General features: G+C 40.4%; 1 protein-coding gene across 2 annotated transcripts in view; it reads right to left on the bottom strand.

Moving 5' to 3' along the window:
• TCAIM (T cell activation inhibitor, mitochondrial) overlaps window positions 1–20,911 on the bottom strand; it is a 50,881-nt gene extending 29,970 nt beyond the window's left edge. The window contains exons 1-3 of one of the 2 annotated variants that reach the window (XM_077754303.1): window positions 20,784–20,911; window positions 9,941–10,016; window positions 5,512–5,647 (exon numbers count right to left, since the gene is read on the bottom strand). In XM_077754303.1, coding sequence (XP_077610429.1) covers window positions 5,512–5,647; window positions 9,941–9,969 — 165 coding nt within the window. In that variant the 5' untranslated portion in view covers window positions 9,970–10,016; window positions 20,784–20,911. The remainder of the gene's footprint in view (window positions 1–5,511; window positions 5,648–9,940; window positions 10,017–20,783) is intronic. The other variant, XM_077754301.1, reaches the window with a different exon arrangement.
• Window positions 20,912–20,927: the final 16 nt, after the last annotated feature.

Here is a 20,927-nt window from a genome sequence, read left to right as displayed (position 1 = left end):
AAAAAAAAACAAACGGGCATTTACACACAAAATAGAATAAGGAAACAATTAATCCTGACCTTTAAACACATTATTGAGGGTATTATATAATTAGTATTAAATAATTTAGTGTTAAAAATGTTGGGATTTCATAGCTCTTTGGTGAAGAATAAAACTGGATCCACACCTCGTAACATGTAACAGACAGACTCCTTACGGCTAAAATGTGAAAAAAAAGTAATTGCATAAGCGAATTCCTTTATATCATTGGTGTGGAAAAAGCCTAACTATGACTAAGTCTCAAGCTGATACAGGACTGATCAATCCAATTACATGAAAATTAAGAAACTTAAAAATATCACAAACCCCCCCCCCCACAGAGCAATTTATATATAAATAAGCTACTTGAGAGAAAATATTTTCAAGTTATTTCTCTCTGTAAAGGGCTCTTAAGATGACCACCTGGAGGAGATTGGTTGCATTTTAGTACATTCATTCAATAGAGTACTACTATACAGCTAAAAAGAAGGGAGAGAAAGAATGTGGTATAGAAGTCTAGGAACTGACATGGAATTATTTCCAAGGATATTAAGTGAAAACAGAAACATCCTTTTGTGAAGGAACAGCTCTACAGAATGGCATAAATACTAACCATGCTTCTTATCACTATAGGTTTCTTCTCAGATGCATTGTCAATTCTGAAATTAGGAATGGTTTATTTTTGTTTGATTTTTTTTTTTTTTTTTTGAGAGAGAGAGCTTGTGAGCAGGGGAGGGGCAGAGAGAGGGGAGGGAAGAAAGAATCCCAAGTAGGTTCCATGCTGTCAGTACAGAGCCCGATGGGGGGCTCAAACTCATGAACTGTGAGATCATGACCTGAGCCGAAATCAAGAGTCAGACACCTAACTAACTGAGCCACCCAGGCACCCCTCTCTGTCTGTTTAATTTTATTATAATATGCTGTTCTTAGCTGTGGCAGTCCAGTGGGCTAAGGTACATTTCCTGCTAAGACTAAATCTTCATAATCATGTTTTGCTACAAGTTTTTATTTTTGCCAAAAAGAAACAGGCAGAACAACCCAGAAACTAAGAAAAATGGTGGTCTACAGGAAGTTAATAGGAATGAGATAAAGGAAACAGGGCACAGGAGTGAGACTTCTGAGTACGCTTTGAATTTAGTTTTGCTTTCTGAAACCTAGAAATGTTTTGTAGGTTTTAAAATGGAGTTAAAATGAAGAGGATTGGGGCGCCTGGGTGGCTCAGTTGGTTGGGCGGACTTAGGCTCAGGTCATGATCTCACGGCTCGTGGGTTTGAGCCCCACGTCGGGCTCTGTGCTGACAGCTCAGAGCCTGGAGCCTGCTTCTGATTCCATGTCTCCCTCTCTCTCTGACCTTTCCCTGCTCATGCAGTCTCTCTCTGTATCTCAGAAACAAATAAAACATTAAAAAAAAATAAAATGAAGAGGATTAACAATAACTGCTTCACTTTGAGACCCTGGCCTGCTGCTGACTAGATGGCTTCCCTAGAAAAGGGACAGGGTGTCCTGCACAAGAGCAGAGGAGATCAGACTGCATGTGTGGTGCCAGCAAGGGTGAACTGCCTCTTGGTGCTAGTTGTTTAATATGTGAGGGATGGGGTCACACGCAGAAGCACTACGGCAGGGCACGGAAGAGAGTGCTGGGAAGGAAGCGGGGTGGCTGCCTGGGAGAATCTCATGAAAGGAGAAGCTTCAACAAGAAAGGAAAGGACACGCCGCATCTATGTGACCGAGCCGCAGTAAAAACCTGGGATCTTAGGCCTGGCACAGGGGAGGGACTCAAATACAAGTGAAAGAGTAAACGAAAATATGGTTGACTCTTGAACCACACGGATTTGAGCTGCAGAGGCTCACTTATGGGTGGACTTTTTTTTTTGATAAATACAGTACTGTAAATGTATTTTCTCTTATAATTTCCTTTTTTAAAAAATATGTATTTTTGAGAGAGGGCAGAAGAGGGGGAGGGACAGAGAGAAAGGGAGACGGTGGATCTGAAGTGGCCTCTGCAGTCTCAGTGCAACTGACTGAGCCACCCAGGCACCCCTCTTCCTCATGATTTAATAACATTTTCTTTTCTCTAGCTTATTTTTTTAAATAGTTTATTGTCAAGTTGGTTTCCATAATCTCTAGCTTATTTTTAAGAATTTAGTATATAATACACATAACATGTAAAATATGTGTTAATTGTTTATATTATTGGTAAGACATCTGGTCAACAGTAGGTTATCAGTAGTTAAGTTTTTGGGGAGTCAAAAGTTATATACAGATTTTCGAATATGCAGGGAGTTGCTGCCCCAACCCCTGCATTGTTCAAGGGTCAGCTATATTAATTTACCAAACAATCACATTTCAGGAATACTATGTTGGAGCTACCCATGACCACTCTCAGGTTTGATTTATAGAAGTCAGAAAAGCCGCTTGGGGCACCCAGGTGGCTCAGCCAGTAAATCATCCAACTCTTGATTTTAGCTCAGACCATGATCTCATGGTTTGTGAGATCAAGCCCTGTGCTGGGCTCTGAGCTGACAAGCATGGAACCTGCTTGGGATTCTCTCTCTCTTCCTCTCTGTGGCTCACATGCGTGTGCTCTCTCTCTCAAAAAATAAACATTAAAAGAAAAAAAGAGAAACTGTTATACTTATGGTTATGGTTTATTACAGCAAAAGGATACAGATTAAACTCAGAAAAGGGGAAAGGCATATATGGTGGAGTCCAGGAGAGACCAAGTTCAAAGCTCCAGCTGTCTTCTCCTGGTGGATTTGTACAGCTAGTGTTAACTCCCCAGCGACAGTATGTGACAATGCATGAGAAGTGTTGCCAACTGAAGAGGCTCAGCCAAGCTTTGGTGTCTTGCATTTTACTGGGTTCAGTCATACAGGCAGGTAGTGCGTGTCACTGACTTTAGCTATTCAAAAAGTCTCCAGCACACCCAGAGGGCCTTGGACTTACGAAAACAGGCATTCGACATAAAGCCCATTTTTAGCACAGAATAACTAGCACGGCCCTAGACCACACGCATACGAAAGATTCCCAGCAGGCAGGATATTCTAAGGGCTCAGAGCATATCTCCTAGGAGGCAGCCAAGGGCCAAGACCAAAGCCAGGCATTTCTTTGGAATGGGCAGAGTTTAGCAACCTAAGCCTGCCGGAGTTCACCTTTTAGAGCACACAGAAGTTTCAATGAAAAGAAAAGGTACATTCATAGTATGGGTGGGTCCCCTCCCTTAGGAAAGGAAAAAAAAAAACCTCAAGGCAACCTGACTATACATGTATGTGACAATATCCTCCATGACCTTAACATGAGAGCACTTAATCAGACTGCATGTTTGTGTGTTACTATATGAGAGACAAAGAAGTAAAAATAAATAAATAAATAAATAAAAAACTACATCACATGGCATCCAGGACTCAGTTCTTTGGGTATGAACCCAACTCAGTGGTGCTGGCAGGAATAAAGTTGCTTCCTGGAAAGAAAAGCCTCAGTGTCATGACTCTCTGTGCGAGGGTCCTGCTACAGTAGAGGAGGGAAAACATCCACCAACTACTAGGCTTAATTTTTCCATACGTGCTGGGTTTAAAAACTTGAAGTAATTAGCATCCCCAAGGTAATGACTATTTTTCACTTGATTCATTTTACTAATTACTTAGAAAGGGTCTGACCTTGAGTAGCCAACATAGGTATCAAATATCACAAGCAGAATATTTTCCTAGAGCAAAGAAGCAAAATTAGTTTTTTCCACAAGTAGAAAAAAATTATATAATAATGTTCTAGATTTTCAAGAGTTTTAAATTCCTTTTCATGTTAAACCAGGTATTAATGTTAAGGAAGATAAGCAGAACCAATGAAATAATTCCTATCTAAGGTTAAAAAATAGTAATCCTCCTCACTAAGTTTATTGTAAGTTACTTTTCATATCAGTTCACATTCCTTTTTTTTTTTTTTTTATGTTTTATTTATTTCTAGGAGAGAGAGAGAGAGACAGCGTGAACAGGGGAGGGTCAGAGAGAGGGAGTCACAGACTGAAACAGGCTCCAGGCTCTGAGCTGGCAGTCAGCACAGAGCCCGACGCGGGGCTCGAACCCACGAACCGCGAGATCATGACCTAAGCGAAAGTCGGACGCTTAACCCACTAAGCCACCCAGGCGCCCCTTTATCAGTTTACATTCCTGCAACATACAATGAGTGAAGCTGTAGGGATCTGAATCAGTGGCATGCAACAGGAAGGAAAATCATTTAGGGGACTAAAAAAACTTTCCTTGTAACCATCCTTTTTTTTTGTTTTACATTTTAGTTTTTATTAAAAAATTTTTTAAAAAATTTATTTGAGAGAGAGTGTGAGCAGGGAGAGGGGCAGAAGGAGAGAGAGAATCTTTACCAGGTTCCATGCTCAGTGAGAAGCCCAACACAGGGCTCAATCCTGCGACCCTGAGATCATGACCTGAGCCAAAATCAAGAGTTGGATGCTCAACTGAGCCACCCAGGCACCCCCCACCCCCGTAACTATCCTTAACAAAAGGATGGACCATAGAAGACTGATATTTTCTAACACTCAATTTTACTCTAAAAACTGGTCAGAAAACATTACTAATAGTGTATAGAGTTTCCATGATAGCTTTATAGCCTTCATTAAAAATCACAGCTTTCATATAAGGGAAAAACAGTCTAGCTCCTGTGTGTCTCCTTTATCATTCACACAAAACACTTCAATTCTGACACTTCTGGTCACCAGATGGATGGAAGCTTTTCTCCACAATAAGTAATTCTCTGTGACACCCAGCTGGGTGCCCTACAATTTAACTCGATTGTGACATTATTCATCCAGAGACAGCATCAGGTCCCGCAGGTTAAGGGTTCAGTCCCACAAGACTGTCCTCTCCCTCCACCCCTACACATACGTCAGATGCCAGTCGCACCTGTTATTGCCTGTGCTTCTGACCAACCAGCTGTTTGCAGCAGCCCCGCTCCTTAGGTTCTATCAATTTGTTTACCCACCTGGAAGCTGTCTGTACCCCATACTACTAGAATCTGATGGAGGCTTCCTTAGATAGGCATGATCAGTTTTTAACTCTATTTCCAGCCCTTCTCTCTGCTCTGGAGGGTGAGGTTTGGGGCTGAAAATTCCAAGCTTCTAATCATGCCTTGGTCTTTCTGGGGACCAGCCCCCCTCCAGGGGCCACCCAAGGTCACGTCATCAGAACAAAAGATGCTTGTGGTGCTACTACCGCTGAGGAATTTACAAGGGTTTTCAGAGCTTTGTGCCGGGAACTGGGGGCAGAAGCCAATGTATATATATTATATTTTCCATTCCCTCAGATTTCATAAAAAACCAACAGCTATATTTTCAATTTTCAGTATATATATTTCAAGTTAATTCAAAACACTGACTTTATCACCATGACAAAACAATCCAAATTTATAGAACTCTGTATTACATTGTGTCAAAAATTAATAAACTGAAATGTGGACTAAAGGTTAAATAAATAAACGAATGTTTACCCTCTCTCTGGGGTGTTGTCCAAAGAAATCTGGATGTACTGCAAAATAGAATGGCCTCAAGGCATTGACCGCTTCAGCTCCCGATAAAGCTCTTGAGTAGAGCAACCAGTGTGGAAATCTCTTCTCTAGACATAACCTTTAAAAAGATTCCGATTTATTAGTTACCAAGGCGCTGACACAAACACACAGATCCCCAGTGCATAAAGTGACAATAACATTAACACTATTATATATGGAAAATATCATAGAAACAAGATAGTAACCAAAACTGTGGTTTTCTGAAATACATAAAAGTTTTAACAAGCAAATGTCCAGGTGTGAAATAAATAGGTTGTGGGGATATAATATATAGCATAGGGAATACAGTCAATAATATCATAACAACTTTGCACGTTGACAGATGATAACTATGTTTACCATGGAGATCACTTAACTAATGTATAAAAATACTGAATCATGATGTACACCTGAAACTAAGGAAACTGTGTGTCAATTATACTTCAATTAAAAAGAAATTAAAAAATAAAGAATAATAATAATAAGAAGAAGAAATATATTAAAGTTTTAACAAGCAGCGAGTACCATGTGGCTTCTAAAAACAGTGATTTTAAATCTGGTGCAAATGAAAAATATTAATTAATAATAATAAAATGTTCTCTCAAAGCCTATTTTGAAATACTAAATGTCATTACTACACATGATGACAATTTTCTATAACATTTTTTTCTTCACATCAAAAAAAATCTCAATATTCAATAATACAATCTTTATAGTGAAAAACATTTTGAAAATTATAATGCTTAAAAAGTGATACATGATGTCCCTTAGTTCACTTCCTCATTGCTAGCATGCTAAAATTACTCTAGGTGGAGAGCTTAACATTCTCATTCTTAGATTCTGGCCTAACTCACCTAGGAGTGTTTTTTTAAGTGCAGTTTTAAATACAAATGAAATTATTTGCAGTTTTGGGGAAGAAATCCCATAACATCTATTTTTGAATGTTATATAATTTTCCCTTTTCCATTCTATAACAGGTCTATAAAGGAATCTAAATTATTAGGCGCATTTTTGTCTTAATGCATTACTTCATACATAGTTGAGCATGAGTGGATCTCATACATGACTGAATCTATGCAAAGGTTTTATATTTTTTTTAAACATTTTAAAAAAAATGTTTTATTTATTTCTGAGAGAGAGAGAGAGAGAGAGACAGCGTGAACAGGGGAGGGGCAGAAAGAGAGGGAGACATAGAATCCGAACAGGCTCCAGGCTCTGAGCTAGTTGTCAGCACAGAGCTAGACGTGGGGCTTGAACCCACAAACCATGAGATCATGACCTGAGCTGAAGTCGGACGCTTAACTGACTGAGACACCCAGGCACCCCGGTTTATGTTTTTTTAAAAAATATTTGTATTTATTTCTAGGAGAGAGAGAGAGAGAGACAGAGAGACAGAGACAGAGTGAGCAGGGGAGGGTCAGAGAGAGAGCGAGACACAGACTCTGAAATAGGCTCCAGGCTCTGAGCTGGCAGTTAGCACAGAGCCCGACGCGGGGCTGGAACCCACGAACCGCGAGATCATGACCTAAGCGAAAGTCGGACGTTTAACCGACTAAGCCACCCAGGCGCCCCTTATGTTTTTAAAATGAGAGATTACAGGATCATTTACGGAGATTTTTTGTAACAATCTGGAGACCACCAACATATTTTCAGATTACCTTTGGTCTGGTTTTGTTTTTTGCACGTATTTGACCCTTTTACAACGTCAGTATATGTAGGCTTGGGTAGGAAGGGCTACGACAGGGGCCTGAACAATAAAGGAAACAGTAAAGCAGGTACCCGGGTCCTCAGAGTGAGGCAGCGTAAGTAAACATTAGTGACGGCTTCGCTTATCCCCCACTTCAGTTCTCATTTCCAAGTGTTTGACAGGCACTTAGCTATCCTATCGGCCTGTCAAATTTTGTGCCTAAAAAAAGGAGTAGAGGTCTCTGTTTTCCTTCTAATCTCAGCCTGGATACAGAACTCAAGGAAGCAGCTGAATCCAGGACTGTCTTATTTCTGTCACTGGGGAACCACTGCTCTCAGTGCTGCCCAAGCGCAAACCCACAGCTGCAGCTCTGCCCAGCAGTTCCCACACCCACCCTGCTTTTGGGTGGTCTGGGAGTCAGTTATTTCTTCTCACTTTACAGTGTCCCTGAGAGCCACTCCTTCCTCCCACTCTCTCCGTCCCCATCTGTCACCCCCCGGCTGGACGGCACACCTTCACAGCCCGCCTGCCTCCCAGTCTTACCCCTACCACGGCGCACACAGGTCCGTTTTCCTGACATCCCACTACCACCGGATTCCCCACTTTTGCTGGTGTTTCAACTGCTGCTGAATCAACTCCAATCCTAGTCTCGTACCGCAAGTCCTCTGTAACCCTTCCAATCTGTCTTTCCAACGTGACCTCCTACCACTCCTTCAGACACCCTCAGGTCAGCCCTCAGTGACCTTTCTCCTTCCCTTTCTTCTGCATGGTTTCTACACCCGACACACACTCTCTGTGCTTAGTTCCATCTCCCCACACAGTACTCACTCACAAGACGATTACTGTGTGAGTACTACGTGTTAGAAGGCAAGACGCCCATTTCCCCCAGATACTTCCCGTTAGCACCCTCGCTATAAACAGTCCTTCTTCTAAACTTTTTTTTTTTAAAAACACATTGATGAATTTGTGTTTTTTTTAAATTTTTTTAATGTTTTATTTATTTCTAGGAGAGAGACAGAGAGAGACAGCGCGAGCAGGGGAGGGTCAGAGAGAGAGGGAGTCACAGACTGAAACAGGCTCCAGGCTCTGAGCTGGCAGTCAGCACAGAGCCCGACGCGGGGCTCGAACCCACGAACCGCGAGATCATGACCTAAGCGAAAGTCGGACGCTTAACCGACTAAGCCACCCAGGCGCCCCAATCTAAACTCGGAAACTGCGTGCCCAGCATACTTGGAAGACCATAGCGTAAGCGACGTTTCTGTTTGTTCTCTTCCTCCACCCACACCCGTCCTCCTCACTATCGTGCACTGTAAACACGTTTTACATGAATACTTGCTGTTGTTAGGAATGTTAGCTGGCATCTGCTAAAAAGCGGAAGCCAAGACACGCTTAGATGCGCAGGAGAAGTACGGGCAACGGGAGGAGAGGGTAGGGAGAACTTTCAGACCACGATTCGGGTCTGACACCTGTGGGGGTGGGCAGGGCAGGGCAGGAGGGCAGGCTGCAGCACGGCTCCAGGAAGGTCAGGCAGGCCAGGAATACAAAGTCCTGCTCTGCCTGGTCACGGACAGCCCGGGAAGTGTGGCTCTGGGGCGAATCCTTTGGTGGACCTGGAGGGCCCAGGGAGCTCAGTGGTATCTTATGGCCGCCACAGCCAGGGTCTGGCACAAGCATTATTGTTTTTAATCTTTTAAATTTTTTAAAATGTTTATTATTTTGAGAGAGAGAAACAGAGAGAGACAGAGAGAGAGACAGAGAGAGCGAGCGCAGGGGAGGAGCAGAGAGAGAGGGAGACACAGAATCCGAAACAGGCTCCAGGTTCTGAGCTGTCAGCACGGAGCCCAACGTGGGACTCGAACTCAAGGACTACGAGATCATGACCTGAGCTGAAGTTGGATGCTTAACCAACTGAGATACCCAGGGGCCCCTAGTCAGTTCTACTTTTTAATATAATTTTCTTTTTCCCTATAGGGCTTCTGATCTCTTTCAATTATACTATTTAAGTCTATTATAAAATGTCAATTAAATTTGTATAATTGAACTCCTTAAATCTTTAAAAAAATTTTTTTTAACATTTATTTATTTTTGAGAGAGGGAGTAAGACAGAGAGTGAGCAGGGAGGGGCAGAGAGAGAAGGAGACAGAGAATCCAAAGCATGCTCCAGGCTCTGAGCAAGCATTCAGCAGAGAGTCTGACCTGGGGCTCGAATCCACGAATCGTGAGATCATGACCTGAGCTGAAGTTGGACACTTAACTGACTGAGCCACCCAGGTGCCCCAAATCCTTTTTTGAAGTAGGATTTAGATTATATATCATTAATAGCAAATACAGTAATCAAATGACCTTACTATACAATTTAAAGTGGTTTTCCATATGATAGCATAGACTTGAGGGCAACACATCAAAAACTATGCTAAGGACAATCTTTATCTTTTTTTCTCTTAAAATTTTCACACTGAACTACTCTGAAACATAGGATTTTTTTTTTTTTTGCTTCTGCCCTGAATGAACTTTTGGAGGATCTGGATGTTCATATGAACTTTCCTTCTTTTTTTTTTTTTTTTGTTTAACCCCTCCTTCAAAACACAATTTTAGAATTTGAAAAATAACAGTAAATTAAAATTATCCAAATGCGTAACAGATTTCCCTACCCACACTCTTTACAGATTGGACCACACAGCTTACCTTCTCACAGGTCTCAGGTGGCAAAACATTTCTGAATGTATATATATACATCAATTCCCAGCCATCCATTAATCACCTAAAAAGTTAAGCAGATACAAGTAATGAACAAATGGAATTTGATATTAAAAGATTACCACTTACATTAACATCCCACTCCCAAAATGAAATGCTTACCTATAAACTAACAAAATATGTACAAGATCTATATGAGTAAAACTATAAAACTGATGATAAAATCAAAGAAGAATTAAATAAACAGACGTCCCACGTACATGGATAGGAAGACTCAATATTGTCAAGATGTCAGTACTTTCCAACTTGAGCTATAGGAGAATAGGTTAAATCAACAGATTCAGTGCAATCCCAATCAAAACTCTAGTAAGTTGTTTTATGGATATTAGAGGTTCCTCGAAGTTAAAAATAGAACAACCCTATGATCCAGCAATCATACTATTAGATATTTACCCAAAAGATACAAAAATACAGATTCAAAGGGGTACATGCACCTGATGTTTTATAGTAGCATTATTAAAAATAGCCAAACTATGGAGAGAGCCCAAATGTCCATCAAGTGATGAATGGATAAAGACGATGTGGTACCTACACACAAACAAAGGAATATTACTCCGTCATCAGAAAGAATGAGATCTTGCCATCTGCAACCACATAGGTGGAGGAAATCAATCAGAGAAAGACAAATATCACATGATTTCAGTCAGGTGGAATTTAAGAAACAGACAAAAAAAAAAGAGAGAAACAAAACAGATAAACATATGGGATGGAGGAAGAAAAGGAGGAGAAAGGGAAACAAACCACAAGAGACTCTTAATGATGGAGAACAAACTGAGTGTTGATGGAGAGAGGTGGGTGGGAGATGGACTGAATGGGTGATGGGTATTACGGAGGGCACTTGTGATGAGAACTGGGTGTTGTATGTGGGTGATGAATCACTGAATTCTATTCTGGAAACCAATATTGTACTGTATGTTAACTAAAATTAAAAAAAAAAAGAAAGAAAGAAAGAAAGAAAGAAAGGAAGAAAGAAAGAAAGAAAGAAACCAGCACACAGATGTTTAAAGAAGTCTTATTCATAATTGCCCAAATTTGGGAGGAACCAAGACGTTCTTCAGTAGGTGAATGGATAAACTGTGGTACATCAGGACAATGGATTATTATTCAGCACTAAAAAGAAAAGAGCCATCAGGCTATGAAAAGACATGGAAGAAGCTTCCAAAGCTATAGTAATTAAAACAGTATACTGACATAAAAACAAACATATAGATGGACGGGACAGAACAGAGGGTCCCAAAATAAACCCATGCATATATGGTTAATTAATTTATGACAAAGGAGGCAAGACTATACCATGGGGAAAGGACATTCTCTTCAAGAAATGATGCTGGGAAAACTGGACAGGCATATACAAAAGAATGAAATTGGACCTTTGTCTTATACCATACACAAAAATTAATTCAAAATGGATTAATGACGTGAAAATAAGACCTAAAAGCATAAAACTCCTAGAAGAAAACAAAAGTGGTCAGCTCCTTGACAATGATATTTTTGAATATGACACAAAAAGCAAAAGCAACCAAAGCAAAAATAAACAAGAAAATATCAAACTAAAAGGAAAGCATCAACAAAATGAAAAGGGAGAAAATAATTGTAAAGCATATATCTGATAAGGGGCCAATATCAAAATATATAAAGAACTCAACTCAGTTGCAAAATCTGATTTAAAAATCTGAATAGACATTTTCTAAAGAAGACACACTGATGACCAACACACACTGATATTGAAATGACGCTCAACCTAATTATCAGGGAAATGCAAATCAAAACCACAATCTGATATCATCTCACATCTGTTAGTATGTGAATTAGAATAGAAATCACAATGGCTGGTGAGGATGTGAAGAAAAGGAAACCTTGTACATGGTTGGAATGGAAATTGGTGCAATCACTATAGAAAACAGTATGGAGTTTCCTCAAAAAATGAAAAATAGAATTACCATATGATGTAGTAATTATCTTACTGGTTATTCAAAGAAAATAAGAACACTAATTAAAAAAGATATATGCACTTCTGTATTTACTAAAGTATCATTTACAACAGCCAAGATATGGATACAACCCAAGTGTCCATAGGTTGAATGAACAGACAAAGAAATTGTGGTACACACACACACACACACACACACCCAGGAAGATATTATTCAGCCATAAAGAAGAATGAAATCTTGCCATATGCAACAACATGGATGGACTTCAGAGACAATATGTAAAGTGAAATAAGTCAGACACAGAAAGACAAATACTGTATGATCTGTCTGTGTGTGGGATCTAAAAAAGGTAAAAACAGAAAAACCCATTAGCTGATAGATACAGAGAACAGATTGGTGGCTGCAAAGGAGGGGGGGGGTCAGGGCAGGAGGAGGAATGGGTGAGCTGTCCTTTTTTTAGTTTACATAAATTCAATATAAATTTTTTTAAAGTTTATAAAAGAAAAAGAAATGAGCTATCAAACCATGAAAAGATGTGGAAGAAACTTAAAGTTAAGTGACAGAAGCCAATCTACAAAGATTATATACAGTATGATCTAACCATATGACATTCCGGAAAAGGCAAAAACTCTGGAGACAGTAAAAAGTTCAGTGGTTGCCAGGGATTGGAGGGAGAGGATGTTTAGCAGAGTGAAACAACTCTCTGTACTACCATGGCAAATACATGTCATTATACTTCCGTCAAAACCCATGGAATGTACAACACCAAGAGTGAACCCTAATGTAAGCTGTGGACTTTGGGTGGTAATGATGTGTCACTGCAGGTTCAAATTGTAACAAATGCACCACGCAGGNAACTCTTCCCTTTGCTCAATTTTGCTGTGAACCTAAAACTGCTCTAAAAAAGTGTATTTTTTAAAAATATCTGCTTTAAAAAAGTTAAGCAGATACAAGGAAAAGACTTTAATCACATGAACTTTTCCAACAATTTAGATTTTAGGAAGATGTTAAACTACAGTATGGTTTCCATGTCAACTGACATAGTGATTTAAAAAAAATCCTAGGAGGAAAAAAAAATCATATGAGCAGTTCCTTAATAAGTCTTCAAATGCCCTATTATTCAGCCAACAATCACCAAGTAAAAGTTCTTTTTCTCCCTATTATCAAGCTCCTAGCTTTCTTACTCCCCATTTTTCCATTCTTTAGGAAATCTGTTGAGCAGCATTATTCTCTCAAACAAACCACTACATGGCTAACATCCTATTCCATCAAATCTTGAGCATTAAGTATTGCTTAAAAAATATTTTCATAACTAGTTAATATACCTGAACCAAGGTAACATAATAAAACATATCTGTCATCAATAAAATGACAGAAATATGTATTTCAAAGACAAACAAGAATTACCTTTAAAGATTTACATATTCAAACAACAATGGATATTTTACTTTATGTCTGACTGGTGGGCAGGAGTCTCTGGGATGCAGGATGTGTTAGAGGTATTCATTTGAATGTTTAAAAAGATGATTTTACTTAACCATTTACCTTTATATTTTGTTTGAGATGAATACACAGATACAGGAGATACTCCTACCATTTTGAAGATTTTTGAGATCAAATGGAGTTGCAATAAGGAAAAAGAACCACTTGGACTATCTAAAAGTTCAATGCAATTTGTGATGGACTGAACTCTCACAAAATTTCCTCAAGAAGTAACCAGAATAATCCAATCTTAGTTAAGATGGCACAGATACGAGGCTCAAAGACCAGAAGGATATACATATGCAATCTGTAACTGGCTATCTCTAGGTAGTAAGATATTAAGTGCTTTAATTTTTTTTTTTAATTTCCTAGTTTACTTACAATGAACATGTGGTGTACATTCTTAAATTTTTAAAAAATCATTGCTTTTAGCATTCAAATTAAATGAAGAAAATGAGTATAGCAGGAAAGAGTGTTGTTCACTCAGTATTTAAGACAGGACCCCAACCCTGGAATATCTGTCCAAAGACAGTCCTGGACTGTAGTCCCAATTTAGCTCAAGAAGAACCAGCTCGGGGCGCCTGGGTGGCTCAGTCGGTTAGGCGTCCGACTTCGGCTCAGGTCAGGATCTCGCGGTTCATGGGTTCGAGCCCCGTGTCAGGCTCTGTGCTGACAGCTAGCTCAGAGCCTGGAGCCTGCTTCAGATTCTGTGACTCTCTCTCTCTGACCCTCCCCTGCTCACGCTGTCTCTCTCTCTCTCAGAAATAAATAAAACATTAAAAAAAAAAAAAAGAACCAGCTCACCACATTCACACATAATGAATTCATTTTTATATTATTATTAAATTTTTTTAATGTTTATTTATTGATAGAGACAGAGCATGAGAATGGGACGGGCAGAGAGGGGGAGACCCAGAATCTGAAGCAGCTCCAGGCTCTGGGGTGGCAGCACAGAGCCTGACGTGGGGCTTGAACTCCTGGACCATGAGATCATGAGCTGAGCCGAAGTCGGACACTTAATTGACTAAGCTACCCAGGTGCCCCTATATTATTATTATTTTGTTTATTTACTTATTTTTTTAGTAATCTTTACACCCAACGTGGGGCTTGAACTTATAACACCCAACGTGGGGCTTGAACTTATAACCATGAGATCAAGCGTCACATGCTCTGGCGACTAAGCCAGCTAGAGCTAATTTTTTATACTATGAGAAAATTTATGCCATTTAACGGCAAAGGTTAACTAATAAATTAGCTACAAGTGTGGGTGAGAAATGAGGAAAAATACCTGAGAGGCTTATGATCATCTAAGAATATAGATGGGAAACATGAAATACATAACCGTGTTCTAACCAACACCCATCATTCAGCATAAAATGATGTATAAGCACCCTGGACAAGCCAGAATCTCTGAACACTGCAAAGCACCTGGGTTTCCAACACAACCGTGCAACCTGTTTCGTCTTTGGCAGCAGTATCTCAGAAGTTCATAAAACCCAAATGTCTGCAACGAATAATGTAGGTGATCCAGAGGACATGCTCTACTACACATTTTCAAAAGCAAGACACTAAAACACAACACTCAAAAGAAACTGTTATGGTAACTGATTTGAAGTCAATGGTTTGGAGTTTGAAAGTTAAAGCACACCATAAAGATGATTAAAAAATCTGAAACGAATTTAGGAAAGACTAGCTGTTTCCAATTTGATTCAAAAAGAGTTTTAGAGGCAGAGAGCCAAGTTACACTAAACATTTATGAATAACATTTCCTAGGAAAAGTAGCTCATTTATCACAGAAAGCAGTTTCATAACTTCAGAGTCAGCTTGGAATTAATCTCCAAAGAATCAACCAACAGCAAAACTGCAAAAATTACAGAATGTATCCTTAATGATTTTCAAACATGGAACAAAAAGTATGTTATACAGAGAATTTTTTTGTTTGTGCAGAGAATCTATGTAACATGTTTTAGAAGCATTCTGTCAAAAATAATCAAGGCCAAAAAAGGTTTTTGTACTTAAAGTACTGGTTTTCAGTTGTACAGAAAAATTTACATTCACTGTCCACTCTGTAATCATATGGTAAATTTACTACTGAGTAATGGCTAATAAAGGACATTACTATGTAGAAATGGGACAATGGATTCCCTCAAAGAAATTAACATGTTCCTAAATACAAATATGAACATCAAATCATGGTTTCTAGATTTAGAGAGAATTAAAAAAAATGTTGGACTTTTACAGGTTAAGAGTTAGTGCTTTCTGCCTACTTTTTTGGTGAGTAGGCAATTTCCTTAAAAGGTTCACATGGGTAGAGTAAAAAGATTTCGAATCTAGTCCTGTGGTAGCTACTAGCCACATATGACTACTCTGAATTGAAATGTGTTTTAAGTGTAAAGTATGCACTGGGTTTTAAAGATTTAGCACAAAGAGAATGCAAAGTATCTCTTTAGTATTTTTACACTGATTAGATATTGAAAAAATTTCTTAAAATTACTTTTTTGGGGCCTTTTTTAGAGGTAAAACATGATTTTTCTTTTCCAATTTACTAGAAAATGTAAAATTACATCTGTGGCTCATATTATATTTCTATAGGATTGTATTGGTCTAAGCCAGTGCAAGGTAAAGATGCTTAAGTTAACATGACACCGTCAGATAAGGCATGCCGCACAATGGTTAGCAAAGGGAGGCTGTTCTATCGAGATCTGTATTCAAATCTTCATTCTGGCACTGACTAGCTGCGTGAGCAGGGGCAAGTTATTTCACACTCCTGGGTCTGTTTCCTCATCTAGTACAACAGATGGTGCAAGAGCTGTTTGCTCTGCTACAAAAAAAGTTTTTTTAACGTGAACTCGCTTATGTGCAATGGGTGAATAAGGGAAATATGTTACACCCTGTGCAGGTTTTCCCCTGCATGTTAATGGTTTAGAGCAATCAGAGGTACTCTTTCTACAATTACCATGGTTTGAGCTATATGTAAAGAGCTTAACAAAACCTGAAAATTCCCCAGTAGTTCCTTCCTTTGATTTAAGCTTATGTTTAGTGGCTTCAAGTATCCTCTCCGGAAAGCTGCTACTGCGGATGAAAACACTGGAGACTTCCACGTCTCATTTTGAGTGGTATGTGTTTTTTCTTCATAAACCCGGTTATTTTAGTGTATTATCCTACATAATGTCAGGATTTCCAGGGATGTGTACATATCCTTACAGCAGAAACACCTGTATATATGTACTGTCACCCCAAATTGCTCTTTAACTTAAAATTTAAAAATTTTCATTAACTGAGAGAATACTTTAAGCTAACACGGTCTACAAGACAGAAGTGGTTTAGTCAGAAACTTTATTGTAGAAATGTTGATTCAGTAAGTATTTTGCTGAAATTTGTCTTTATTTTATCAAAAGGAAAGAATTATATTTCCTTTTTTTCTTTTTAATTTTTTAATGTTTATTTATTTTTGACAGAGAGAGCGGGGAAGGGTAGAGAGAGGGAGACACAGGATCTGAAGCAGGCTCCAGGCTCTGAGCTGTCAGCACAGAGCCGGATGTGAGGCTCAAACTCATGAACCCTGACATCATGACCTGAGCAAAAGTCAGACATTTAACTGACTGCCACCCAGGTGCCCCAAGAATTACATTTCTAATGCTAGCAATAAAGACTAACACATTTAATACAAATGAAACAATAAATACAGATATCATCATCTGTCCTTTATCTGATGCTCACTAAAGTTATCTGTACTGTGTATTTAAGAAAAAATGTTAAGAGACACATAAAATGCTGGAAATACTCATTACAGACTGTTTCTAAAAGGTGAAGTGTAATCTAGAATACTGTAATTATTTTTTAGCTCTCTGGATATGGAATCCCATATCAGACTTTTGTACATGTTTTAATGAGTATATTTTGTATAAAAGTAGGGGCTACTTGCATCAGGATTTTTGTGACAAATAATATACATAAAGGATTAGCAACATCTGGCAAATTATTCTAAAGTGATTGTTTCCTATTTAAATCATTGGAAAAATTTAAAAAGTATTTGTTCTGGTTCTCTTTAACCAGACAGGATAGGAAATGTGTGGTTTCCCCTTGAGAGTCCCAGGAGTGTTTTTAAGTGTTTCCGTAAGCTTTGACAACTTGATCTTGATGGGATGAACACTAGGCTCTGGAAGGGTAGGGATTAAAGAAGAGAAGAAAAAGAAACAGGAAACAACCTTTAGGGCAGTGGTTCTCAAAGCTGGGAGAACATCTCTGGGAATTTGTTATAAATGCAAATTATCAGGCCCCACCCCAGACCAGGAGAATCAGAAACTGGGTGGGGCCCAGCAGTGTGTTTTAATAAGTCTTTGGGATTCTGAGGTTTAGGGAGCCCTAATGTCATGATTTTATAGGGCCAAGGTATCTGTCAGGAAGCTTTCAAGCTTTAATTCATTAAAAATATTTCTTTGGGGCGACTGGGTGGCTCAATCGGTTAAGCAGCCGACTTTGGCTCAGGTCATGATCTCACCGTATGTGGGTTCCAACCCTGCGCTGGGCTCTGTGCTGACAGCTCGGAGCCTGGAGCCTGTTTCAGATTCTGTGTCTCCCTCTCTCTCTGCCCCTCCCCACTCAAGCTTTCTCTCTGTCTCAAAAATAAAACAATAAAAATGTTTAAAGAAGATTTCTTTAACACAAACTTAGGGAAAGATCTCTATGTACTCAATTGTATGCGAAAAATCAAATAATTTTAAATTTTGTTTTAACTAGTTCTTTGTTTTCTGTATGATTTACCCACTTCTTGAGATTAAAGGAAAAAAAAAAACAGTTCTAACTGGAAATGATGAGGGAGCATAAGGCAGGCTGAGGGCGAAGGATAAGCAAGCGTTACCACGCACAGAGCCCCCGGTGGGATTTGTGTGGCATTCCTCAGTATCCTCACGTAACAAATTAAGCATTCCTCACTTAACAAATAATCTCTGTAAATTGCAAGGCAATCTTATCAAGAGCCTGATCTCCAGAAACCTACAGACTCAGTTTCCCGGAGCCCCAACATCACCCTCCCTCCACAGCGATGTGGGGAACAAAGGCAAGAAGGAAATGGCATTTAAAAAACCCCTGAATTTCCTAATATGCTTCAGCCCACTGACAAACACTAGAGGCAGGCAGAGTAAAACTTCTCCAGGAACTCCTTACTGTCTTAATGTTAATTCTTTGCTAGAGGGAAAAACAACCTTAGCCTGACAATAGTAAGGCCTCTGGTGATCTGTGAGTCTTTAGCATATGAAAGTCTCCTTGGAAACTTGCCTTTGGACTTTACCTTCCCCAAGCCCATAGTACTTAACCAGTCATTCTTCACAACCCCAGGGCAGCTGCTTGCCCCTGGGTCCTGTCCCCGTGCTTTAATAAAATCACCTTTTTGCACCAAAGGTCTTCAAGAATCCTTTCTTGGCCATCGGCCCTGAAACCCACCATCACCCTCAAACCTCATCAGAAACAAGGTTAAAACCCAGCCAACGCAACAAGGTTGGCAGGCATGACTGCTTGCCTTTTCACGTGGCACAAATCCTGGATCAGTTCTCGTCTCTGCAGGACCCAGAACGCAATTTCATCACTTTAGTCATAAATAAACAGGCGTTGGGGAAACAGAATCAGAAGCGCCTGATTCGACAACTGCAATGTCAACTTCTTAATGGACTATGAGAAATGGGAATGCTAACAAGACAAGAAGATTTAGATCTGTGGTTCTCTTCCTTACAGGCCTTAGCTACCCAGAAAGTCAAAAGACTTTTAGCAGATTGAAAATCTACCGCTTCAGAGTAGAGTTGGGTGCACTCATCTGCTAGAAATAGTCTAAAGCCTGGGGCGCCTTGTCTCCACATAAATTCTTGTGGAGCCTACTATTCTTCCAAGTGGAAAAGGTCTCAGGGATGCTACAAAGTAACTTTTCAGGCTTCAGGCACTCTGGGTCCTTAATTCACTTAAGTCCTCAACAGGCACTTACCATGTTCTTATGTGCCGGGCTCTATGCAAAGTACCGGGAATAAAACAAAGAAAACAAAACAAACATTAAGACAATCCACTTGTCCAAAATTTTAGTGTAGGGAAAGAGGGAGGAAGTGGAAAAATAGACAAAGATTATTATAAAACAATATAGTAAATGAAATAATACAGCCAGGTGTAGAGTATTATGGACACTCTCTGGTAGAATGAGAGAGGGGGGCTGGAAGGTTGCATCTCCTTCGCAAGGAGATGGTGACCTCCGGATGGAGGTGGAAGACGAGGAAGGTCACAATTTATTTACAATCCATCGAAAATGGCCACGGTCATCCGTTTAATAGTGATGTTAGCTTTTATTTCGTAAAATGAAAATTTCTGATTCTAACCTAAATTCTGTGTTCAGTGAGGCAATAAATCTATGCAGTTTCAGGTCAAACGTGGTAGGAAGAGATGATCGAAACTGGTGGAAAAACCAAATTACGGGTTGTTTAAAAATAAACTATTCTGCTTACCTCTGATAGATACAGAAAGCGTAACAGGGTTTGCGAGAGGCCCTAGGATTGGTCTTTGGACATTTGGCACAACTTTTATTTGAAAGTAACTTATTTTAACAAAGTTTAATATCCCCAGACTGCTCTCATTTAAACTGTGATTTATCTTAGCAATTATTTTGGAAGGGTTTTAAAAACCATGTGTTCCGTCAATGTTTCATTGCTCTTCAGTCCACTACTTCTCAGGGAAGCGAAAAAAGCAAAAAGCAAAAGCAGTTAAGTCCTTTAAACAAATTAATAAAGTCCAGCAAAAGCAAAGTCTCTAGATTCTTCAGTTTCCTTCCTAAGTCCCTGGCTATGAGGTTTGCATCACAACAGGTCCCTATGATACGGTAAAGGGCTTCGGGGACATTCAGTCGGAACCAAACCTAAACCATCTTTGGCTTCTCCTGTCACATCAAGTTTAAGCCGATGCGGTGCAGGTACTCTGAGGCCTGGCAACGCCTCAAGTTCGAGAGTCAGCGCGTCGCCCTGAGAGGACTGTGCAGGCTGCCCGCCCAGCCCCCGTGCAGCGCCGAAGGTACCACTGCAGCACGTCCCCTCCCGCTCCCTACAGTTCGGGCGAACTTCCGCCGCGAAGGTTCCTCAGAGCTGCTCCACCCCCCACCCGGTACCCGAGGAAGGGCGGTCGCTCCCGCCGGGCGGCGCATGCGCACCGCAGTCAGCCCTGGAAACGGGCGCGCGCCGAAGGGCCCGGCGCCCCACCTGCCCTCGCCCCACTGAGGGAGAGGCTGAGATTCCTNTCGCGGACCCCAGCCCCGCGCTGAGAGCCCTGCCGAGGCCACCGGCCCGCGGTCCCCGGACCCTCCTGAGACCCTTGCCCCTCCGCCTTCTTACCGCCCGGCCGGGAGGGGGCTCCGCGCGCTCCTCGGAAAGCTCTGGGACACGCGAATGAGCCCAAGACCTGACGGGCTAGGCCGGAGGGAGTCAGAAAATGACTGGGCGGCAGGTGGCGGGGCCTGGCTGGAGGGGGGTGGGCTG

The sequence above is a fragment of the Crocuta crocuta genome, unplaced genomic scaffold (assembly GCF_008692635.1).
Source record: "Crocuta crocuta isolate KB4526 unplaced genomic scaffold, BGI_CrCroc_1.0 scaffold70, whole genome shotgun sequence".
In the NCBI taxonomy this organism is placed as follows: domain Eukaryota; kingdom Metazoa; phylum Chordata; class Mammalia; order Carnivora; family Hyaenidae; genus Crocuta; species Crocuta crocuta.
Note: the sequence above shows the minus strand (reverse complement) of the source record. Positions and strands in the feature narration are given on the sequence as shown.